A 10,397-nucleotide genomic window follows, 5' to 3' on the forward strand; every position below is an offset into this window, starting at 1 on the left:
TTGGCAATATACATAAATAAAAGTGACTTAACATCTTACTCCACCCAAAAAAAAAAAAAAAAGTCATCAATTTCTTCACCTTAACAAGGCAAGTTGTCAGTAAATATTATCCATTGTGAATATTATCATTGATTTGTTTGAATATTTATTGCTTTCAGCCTTCCATTTCACAGCCCTGCCTTAAAACCAAATCTCAAGCATGACTCAATCAGCAAGTTGGTTTGGCAAAACAAGCAAAATGAAGGCCGAAGCCTCGAAATTCTTAGATGTAATTGATCGAACAGGTTTTACAGATGAAGCTTGTCAAATCATATACCAACATTTGAGTAAACTTTTCATTGTAATTTTACACACACAAAAAAAAAGAAGGTCGAAGCAAACACTGTAAACCAGAATTGTTCGAATCCTGATCTTGAATTAATAGTTACTTTAAAATACAGGTACATTACTGATTTCATGACCATCTGTTCAAAATCATCATAGAGGAGTGATGAGGCGAGGGATGAGAACCTTTACACTGAGCAAATTTGGGCAGAGCTGGTATGGAGTCATCTTGCTTCCCAACAGCATGTTGATAAACACACAGGATTACATTGCTGGAAGCAAGAGAAATAAAGTAATTAAACATAACAACCATCAAGCTTTCAATAGTTATTACTGTTAAAAACAAGTAATTATGGCATCATCATTCATCAATCCCAGCATTATTTTAATGCATGCCAGAACAACAGAAAAATGACCAAGTTGTTCATAACATGAATAAAGAATATATAGGAGGGAGATGAACCATGTAACCAGAAGTAACTTACATTGTGCCAGCGATGAAGGCAAGCGAAAGATTAAATCTGAATATATAAGAAGAAACCAATGCTGTGAAAAGCATTGCCACTGAAGTAGAATACACCTGCACAGCATGAGGAAGCTAATAAAAATGGGAACTTCAATCGCGAAGTGCAGAAAATGATTGCAGCAGGATGGTAACGTATGCTTCTCTTAAGTAACACAATTATAAAGACCAATTTAGCTACATAAAATGCTGGAAATATATATATATATATATATATATATATGTAAAAATTAATTAAATAATCAAAAAGAGTGCCACCCAATGCCCACAAAGGGCATACAACAGGTACACAACGAATTTTGAGGAATAATAGCTTCAGGTCATGTAACAACTTTCACACCCTTCAAAAAGAGTGCTGGCCATTCATTAAGGCTGAACGTGGGCAAAGAATACAAAGACCAACAAGTACTTTAGCAAGAACTATCAATGTTAAATTTGCAACAATAAAGTTAATCCTAAGATCAATAAAGCCAACTGCTCTGACCTAAGCCTTCACCAAGTACAAAAACAACCCAAAATAACCCAGAAAGGCCAGAAATGGGTTCCAATAGAGCCTAAAGACAAACATTGAATTTTTAGTGCCAGAAAAGGCCTTGGTTAAATTTTTACATTCCAGTATATTCACAAATTCTACCATCAATGAAGGATGGCAGATGTCTTTTCACTTTTATGGGCCAAAAAATAACTGACGATTGCAAAAGAATTCTCGCTATAAAATGCCAAGGAATAGTTTCAGGACATTATATAAAATCGCATAAATGCATTTCTGTTAATGTCTTACAAGATTCAAGTTCATATTTCCCTGACTGACATACCTTCACAATATTGTCAGCATACTTCATTACCATAGATACAGCAAGGCCACTGCACATGAGACCATTTAAGCAGATAGTATTAAAGGACAGGGAGTGAGAAATCTAGGACTAAGCAAAAGCTAAAGCATGCAAATAAGCTACATTTTACTAAGCCAAATTGGATATTTAAGATACCTTAGTGCCTGGTTGAGAATCATGAGAACTGTAATAAATGAGTATCCATAGAAGAATCCCCTGAACAAAAGAAACAATAACTTCTAAACTAAAACTTCTTCACTTCTAATCGGAAAAGAAGAATATTCTATTTCCAAGGCAGTAAAGAATCTTTTAAATAATGACTTCACAGGGGGAAAATGGAGAGGATAGACCGATTGTAAGAGGAGAATCAGAAACAGAGACTAGAATTACTTGTTCATCACTGCATCCAAAAAAAATAAAAAGAGAGAGAGAGAGAGAGAGGCTAGAATTACTTGTTCATCACTGCATCAAAATCTTGGGTCACTATAGCAACAGCATTAAAAACCATACCAAATATATATAAGCAGAAGTTTTGCACATTTATGTTTCTTGAAGGACGCTTTTTCATTATAGCCTGTGAAAAATGAAAATCATAAGCAATGTATCACTCTAATGAGAGTTTTCACTTTTTTAACTCAATGGATCACTAAAAAACTTCAATCAGTCTTACAAAATCTGTCAATTAACAAAATTCAACCCAATCATTGATCAAGCCATACCAAATATATATAACCAGAAGTTTTGCACATTTATGTTTCTTGAAGGACGCTTTTTTATTATAGCCTGTGAAAAATGAAAATCATAAGCAATGTATCACTCTAATGAGAGTTTTAACTTTTTTAACTCAATGGATCACTAAAAAACTTCAATCAGTCTTACAAAATATGTCAATTAACAAAATTCAACCCAATCATTGATCAAGTTTTGTCGGGTTAGGATTCAAAGAGTAAATGACTAAACGACAGACATGAATTGTAGTTCAGAAGAACTAGAGTGCAAACTGTGTACTTAAAAAACTCACCTCAGTGTACACTCCTGCAAAACCACTTAAAAGTGCCATGACCTGCAAAGAAATCACCCCCAATTATGATAACAAGAAACTTAAGCTATAAAATGTTTTCCTCTGGTTTTTCTTTTTTCTTCATTGTTGTATTAAGAGTGTAAAATTTTGGTTAACTCACAATGGCCATCACCCAACCTTGAACAGGAGTTTGAAAAACATCATCAGAACTGCCAAAACAATGTAATCTTCTAAGGCACAGACAATTAGTTGAAAGTAGAAAAAAAAAATTTTGAATTTCAAGAAAAGATTATACAAATAATATAGTTAGAAATAATGTTCAGTAATTCCTACTTCTCAAGTACATGGCTAAATGCACCAAGATATCATCACTTCATAAAAGTGACATTAGATTTAGTAAATAATATTTTCATTCATTACTAGACTACATCTTGTCCTGTAACATAGACATGAATCACACATCTATCAGTATGGATTGTACATCTGACAATTTCAATAGTATCTTTAAGGTCAACATTCCAAAACTCAAAAGACAAGTAACTAGTCTGAAACAGTCCATAAATAAGATGTGTGAGAAATCTTACTTTGTTTTTAGCTGAGTAATGACGCACCCAATACATAGTTGAATTAAAGCCACCCATTGCATATTGCTTAACCTGAAAGAATATATAATTGGTACGCAAAACTCAATAAAAATTTTGCAGTCCTAATTGGTTTGGCTTAAATTCTTAATTCGTTTAAATTAGCATTTTTCCTTAATCTTTCACTCCCCGTCCTCAGATACATAGCCTAAAAGCAGCTGAATCATTACATATATTCATGCTCATGGATGCATTTCACATTCCCAATATGTTTTTGAATTTATAAACTAGATAAAGAAAAAGAAAAAAAGGAACCAATTTTGTTTGATCTCTTTCTCCTATTTGGGCCAACATTCTTAACATCAAATATTTCTAAGAGTATCAACAAGATGACATGTAAACTAAATGAATTATTATAACTCTTCCATCTTCATTGTATTTGTTAAGGGGCTTTTGCAAACGTTTTCCATGATGAAATGAAAAAATCCAATGTAAATGATGGTAAGGACTTACTTCTTCTTAAGTATAATTCTATTCAAAATGCCAGTACTGATAATATTCAGATTTCTAAGTATTTGATAACCCGGGGCATCCAAATGCTGAAGGATGTGGTACTGCAACATAAAAGAGAAGAATACAAATTAATCAAACTTCAGCAAGCAAGAATACCAATGGAACTGTGACTACCAAAAATAAAAAAATGATTTCCACAACTAACCTGGAGCAGATTTTTGACAAGGTAAAGTAATGCAGGAATGGGGTATACAATAACTTCATCAAATGTTGTACTCAACCTAGTTCAAAGGCAGAACAAGAAACAAAAAATAAATAGAGATATGAATGGAATGAGAATGTGAACTCAAACTAAAAACATAGTTGAATAAAACAAAATGTGCATTTCATCTTAGATATGGTGAAATCATTTGGTGCATGCGGTGTAATATCAATATGCCCTCCTCTCACGTCAGAGTGAGCTCTACACATGGGTCCTACAAATCGGACCCACCATTATGTGAAGTACATTGAGTGTACAGAATAATTTATCCTAAATATGATAATTCCAACTTAAAGAGAACATTAAATCACAAGTATTATAAAAACTTTGCATAAAAACAAACAAGGAAAACCTGTTATCTTTAGTAACACCTTCACTTCTCCATATTCTTGCCAAGGCTAAAAGTGATAACCCACATTTCAAATTCTCTACCTAATTCAAGAAAAGAGTAAATAAATCAATACCCATTTATTTGAATACCTAAAAGAATGACATATATCTATTCATTTGATAGGTAAGATTTGAACCTGAGACCTACCAAACTGAATGTTGCACATAAATTACACTTGAAACATTGATTGATGTCTTTTTTTTCTGAAAATTATTCTTGTGCTTACCATAAAATTTGTAGTGGTAATACTATACTCGTACTTGCCATTTCTTTTAGACCACACAATAAGTATACTTTGCGAGCTCATAAGAAGCATCAATGCAACTACCACAATGATCCTATAACAAAAACAAACAAACTTATATAATTTACTTGCTAGTCTCTCTAAATTAAAACTTGGGTTTTGATTAGAATTTGAAAAAAATTATAAAAAAAATTAAAAAAAATAAAAAGCATACTTGAGCTTCCATTTGGACCAGTCAATGGTGGTATCTCCCAAGGTGGGCACATTAGTCACTGAAAGAGCTTTTTGGCTTTCTATGACATCTACATCACCATTACCATCTTCATCCTTTTGCCACAAAAATATAAATATATAAATTAAGGAGAAAATTTGGTTTAAAACTTATTTACTATCTTTTTATTGGATGTGAATTTTCAACATTAGATTAAATTTTCTTCTTAAATTCTTCATGTTTGCAAAATTTCCAAAAAATTAAAAATTAAATTTTTAAGTTTTTGTAACCTAAAATAATGCACAAAAGATAAGTTTATTTATAAAATAGTAAATAATATCTAATTAGCACAAAATTTGACATAGTTATTTAAATTTTCAGAATTAATAATCATATTTTTTTGGGAGTTGTAGCTATTGGCTACAAGCATGCAACCAAGCTTGTAGCGAAACTTCATCCATAAATTAAATACATGGGTATATATATGGGTTCCACATGAGTGAAGAGGAAAAGAAAGGTACCTGATCTTTGAGTTTTCTATATTCCATTTCCGTATCTTCGTGACCTCTTCAGAAATCTCTCTCTCAGATTCTGTTTTGGATTCACATGGCTAAGATCGCAAAAGTGCGTTTTCTGAAAACGCGAAACAAACTAACAAAGTGCAACTCAGCTCAATAATAAAACTATATTTTCCTGTATGCATTATTATTCTTTGGTTTTCAAAAGAAATCAAGTTTAAAAGAAGTTTCTCAAAAAATAAATCAAATTTAAAAGATATATATATAAATATATATATAGCAAAGTGTCTTGAAATAATTCAAATGGTGTTCGATCATATCTTCAACAAAGACATTAAAGGCTAAAAATGGTGTCAGTTTTTTTTTTCTTGAAAACCTTTGTAAGTAAAAGTACAATAAGTAAAAAGTAAAAGATAAATAAAATAAATAACTCATATATGACCCACAAATAGTAAAAAACAAATAAGTTATAAATTGGCTTATAAGTGAATCACAAACAAGTGCCAAGTACTACTCAAATATGTACTAATAGACAGGGGTACTAACATTACGGATGATTAGGAGGTTTTACATAAGATTTGCAATTCATGTTCAACTATATAAGTCTACCCAATCACAACCTACTTATTAATGGTTTAGGACCCATCAAGCCTAACAATCAACAGAGCAACACAATTTGGGTAACCTTTTGACAAATGGGCCACGTTGCAACGTTGATAACCCATTTTCAACCTTATTAACAATTAATAATTAAACAAATACTTATAATAGTTATATCGATAATGTAACAATATTAAAATAGAATGCTACAAATTGAAGTTTTTTGAATGGTGGGAAAGTTCTAATTTTCTCTTTCCTTTCTAACTATCATGATTGGATAAACCTAATACCCACTATATTCTATCACTAGGGAAATTTAGGCCAAGTTGTAACTAATCTCCCAATCTGATATGTAACTGACCCACGTGTACAAATCCTATTTTGCATGAGTAGTTCTATTCTGAACATGGTTAATTCTATTAATCACATGCAACTTTACAGGGCTGTTACTAACGGCAGACTTGCACTATTGATGTTCTGTTTCACAAGTGGCTAGAGGTCATAATTTTATTATAAAAAAAAATAAATAAACAAAAAGAAAAGAAATTAAGTTTATGAGGCAAATAATTATTTTTAAAAAGGTCATAATTTCATTATAAAAAAAATAAAGTGAAAATAAAATAAAATCTATATGGTTATCAAAAAACAAACAGCAAAGAAATTAAGTTATCAAGGCAAAAAAAAAAAAAAATCTATATGGTTTAGAATTTATCCTCTACCAGAGTCACCAAAAATATTTAGCTACAGCCAGCAGGTGCCATCATAAGTTCATTTACAATTCTGATTTGAAATACATACAAGACTGAGCTCCACTCATTATTCTCTTATCCCAGCAAAACCAAAGTGCACCAAATAATATATCACCTGCAGGTGATGCAATCTCTCACTCATAACTGAAAATAACTGAAACGACCACTCCCTATAAAACCCTTTTATCTTGGGGCTATCTCTCAAAAACTCTTCAACATTTCTGCACTAATTATTCACTCTGTCCTTTATTTCCTAAACATACAAACACCCTTCTCCCTCTCAAATGCTCTTGTAGAGATAGATATATCAATGGCTAAACCTAAACAAGATCAAGACAATTTTGATCTTGACTTCTCCAGAGTTAACGAGTTGTTTCATTACATGCAAGCATTGCATGAACCTACTAGCCTAATGATCATGCGTATTCTGGCACTGCAGATTAACATACAAGACTCGAGAAAAAGGTTCATCGACTCTCGAACAAGGCCGGGATCTCAAGAAAAAGCTTCTGTCAGAAACAAGGAGAGTCAGGGGAGCTACAGTGAGTTTCAAATTCTATGGAAGCGTCTCAATGATACTCTTCTTGGAGGTGGCGGAGGTAGCAACCCTGCAGGAGCTAGCAGTGATGCAGTGTCGAGACACATCTTTGGATTATTTTTGATAAAGGAAATTGAAGAGAAGATGGGGTCAGACTCATCAGTTAAAAGATTGGAACAAGACTTACGCGCAAGTATAACAATGGATGATGCAGATAGTGGTGTAAAAGTCAAGAATGAAGAAGGTGTTGAGGTTTCAGAACTAAATTTGCAAGTACTGAGGCGTAAATGTGAAGAAGGATTCAAGAAAGCAAGAGAGGGTGGAAAGAAGAGTTTGATGGATTGCGTAAAAGAGTGTAAGAAATCTGATAAATTATTCAAGGTTCTGAATGCTATGAAGGTTCAAGTAGCTGAACTTAGGATTGAGCTGTCTCTTTTGATGGATGATTTCATTTTAATGATGTCGGGGAAAGAACAATGGGCAGAAAAGATTGGACGATTCATGTCTAAACTCAATGGTCTTAGTATTAAAAAGATTATCAAGTTACCGAAAAAGGGAAAAATTGAGAAAAGAAATCTGAAGAAACTGTTGAAAATAAGAAGCCCAATTGATGACCTATTAGATACATTCCTCGAGCAAGTTCTAGATCTACTCTGTAATCAATTCATTGTGATAGCTCTGCATTTGGAATCTATTATGAGTCATCAACTTCATCCGGAATCACAGGACTTTATGAAGGTGGAACTGGCTGCCTACAAATGTGGTCTCGAGCAATCTGAGGAGATGCTGAAGATTATAGGGGAGAATATTAATATATTGAAGGCAATAGTTTCAGCCAAACTAGATTGTAAGGACAAGAAGATGATTGACGATTTGTATTTTATGGAGTCTATGATAGTTCGATATTGGAATAAATGAGGATTTTCATACAAGATGGAGTGAAAGGTTTGAGGCTCAATTTCTTTGCTCTTGTAGTGTGTCCAAAGCTCCTACGCAAAGGTTAAGAAGGTGCAAAGGTTAGATAATGACAGATTAGATATAAATTTCTGTTCTTTTTTATTGATTTGATGTAGTGGGATTTCTTTAGTTTTGTTGGTAGTAGAACACACTGCTTGTCAGTTGTTTGGCGCACAGATTTAAAGATCAATTGTAGTTGGGAAAATGGATTGAAATTGTAAAATTTTGCCCAAAAAACAATTTTTTGATAACGGTAGATAGTTAATGAATTTGAGTTCTGGTTTGCTCCCTCCCTTGTTTCCTTGTATTTTGCTTAATGTCCACAACTTAGTTGAAAGATTGAGTGAACTTTTGTCAAGGGTTATTGGATTCTTTTTAAGTGTTGAACTTAAATGGGAAGATTGTGTGTAAATTTGGGTCATTTGAAAGAATATCAACAAAAGTGTCAAACCTATCTCATTTTCAAAAATGTGAAAGAAGAAGAGAGAATATGGTTAATATTCTATTAGTCAATTCAGAAAATTATTGTAAAATGTCTAGGAGTTCAACAGAATAAATATGCATGATCAGTCTTGGAAGGACTGTAAGTTGAATCTGCTTTTCTTCCGCTAAGTGGATTTCACCATATATCATGTTATTAATTCCCCAAAAGGAACTTTTATGAAGCCTTACTCTGAATGACCTTAAAATATCAATGTTGTGTCAGACTATGAATTCTTGTAAGCTTGACCAATGGCGTTGATAACCAGAAGGAAAAGTTTGTGCCCGTAGTGAAACTTAGCATTTAAAAGCAGCATTTCACATTGATAATATAGTAAAACCTTTGCATCTTCTTGTAATGAAATCGAAGGAGGGGTGTCGTAAAAAAACCATGTTATGAATTTAGCCTTTCTCAAAATACACTCCTCAAATGTGCACCAACCACAAAGTTGCAGGTTGTTACCCTTATAACCCTTTACTTCATCATGCATAATAGTTGTGAATTTCAGTTTTGAACTATGTCTTGCTATACTTGTCTCTTAAGAAAAACTGTCAAGACAGAACAAACCTATCTGGATTAGACTTCACAAACGAAGAAGGTAAAATACTAGTGTCAATTATCTTGTGGTCATTGTGGAAGTTTACAGCCAAACAATTACCATATACCCTTTCTTTTTCTTCTATTTTCTTTACCGAAAACAATTTGAACCTTCAGCTAGAGCTTGCTGTTGAGGCAGCATTGCTGTCCCGGAATTTCTTGTTGAAAGAATCAGAAAGACACCACAATAACTGACCAGGGATCTCCTGCAAGTGTTCTACTCTGTTTTTCAAAATATAAGATATTCAAAAAATATTATTATTGTCAGTGAATCTCTTGTATGTAGGCTGTGTAGAAAGATATTGTGATACTCTTTAATTAATCATAATCATTAACTTATCAAAATTAATTCTAAATCACTATTCAGGCATTTCTTTTCAAAAATCAAAATTAATTCTAAATCACTATTCAGGCATTTCTTTTCAAAATTCGTATGATACAGAAGATGAAAACAGAGTTGCTAGTATAAAATATGAAGACATACCGACATTTTTTTTTTTTTTTTGAGAATAAAAGACATACCGACATGGTTGCAATGGTTTTATTATATTCTATCATATGAAAAATATTGGGTTGCTTAATGCATATCCTTGTGAAGGTGCCTCTCTACACTGGTGACCATCCTAAAAAGTGATGGAGAAATATAGAGTTCAAGTGGCTTGTGTTATTCATTTTGAGCTGAAGTTAGCTGTTGATTCAAACAATTTCTCCTGTATTTGGAATAATATCCTCTTAGATATATATAAGCCAATGGCAGGTCATCAACAGTCTATTATCAATAGAATATTTCCAATTCTTTTGTGAATAACATAGTGACAAGCTGTGTTCCAAAATGAACTAAGCAATCTAATTTGTACCTCCTTGTATGCTCTGATATCTTTTTCTTTGTTCAGGATAAGGTGTTTCATATCTTGCTTCTTATCTAAAAACTGAAGCGTGGCATTTGTAGTTTCTGTGCTCCTATTGAGCTATATTAGTATAGCATTTCAATCCATTTCGATCCACTCAGTCCACATTGGTTGTAAAATCTATTAGTAAATAATTAAATGCATTA

At 32.6% G+C, this 10,397-nt stretch overlaps 1 protein-coding gene across 1 annotated transcript; it reads right to left on the reverse strand.

The window, feature by feature from the left end:
• Nucleotides 1-353: 353 nt before the first annotated feature.
• Nucleotides 354-5,591, reverse strand: LOC115992661 (CMP-sialic acid transporter 2-like). Its single transcript, XM_031116889.1, has 14 exons — nucleotides 5,425-5,591; nucleotides 4,907-5,019; nucleotides 4,675-4,786; nucleotides 4,410-4,489; nucleotides 4,001-4,076; nucleotides 3,796-3,896; nucleotides 3,286-3,357; nucleotides 2,862-2,910; nucleotides 2,702-2,743; nucleotides 2,133-2,254; nucleotides 1,837-1,896; nucleotides 1,663-1,711; nucleotides 810-904; nucleotides 354-596 (listed from the first exon to the last, which is right to left on the reverse strand). Exons 1-14 carry the CDS (start codon nucleotides 5,449-5,451, stop codon nucleotides 455-457), a joined length of 1,140 nt encoding a protein of 379 aa, XP_030972749.1. The 5' UTR covers nucleotides 5,452-5,591; the 3' UTR covers nucleotides 354-454.
• Nucleotides 5,592-10,397: the final 4,806 nt, after the last annotated feature.

Source organism: Quercus lobata, chromosome 5, assembly GCF_001633185.2.
Source record: "Quercus lobata isolate SW786 chromosome 5, ValleyOak3.0 Primary Assembly, whole genome shotgun sequence".
NCBI lineage: Eukaryota > Viridiplantae > Streptophyta > Magnoliopsida > Fagales > Fagaceae > Quercus > Quercus lobata.

What these genes read in the sequence shown, in the direction of transcription:
- LOC115992661 (XM_031116889.1), bottom strand. Translation starts at nt 5,451, where the DNA reads ATGGAATATAGAAAACTCAAAGATCAG. An exon ending in TTGCAGGAGTGTACACTGAG is followed by an intron (nt 2,255 to 2,701) that starts GTGAGTTTTTTA and finishes CATTTTTCACAG; the next exon opens with GCTATAATGAAAAAGCGTCC. An exon ending in TTTGATGCAGTGATGAACAA is followed by an intron (nt 1,897 to 2,132) that starts GTAATTCTAGCC and finishes TCTTTTGTTCAG; the next exon opens with GGGATTCTTCTATGGATACT.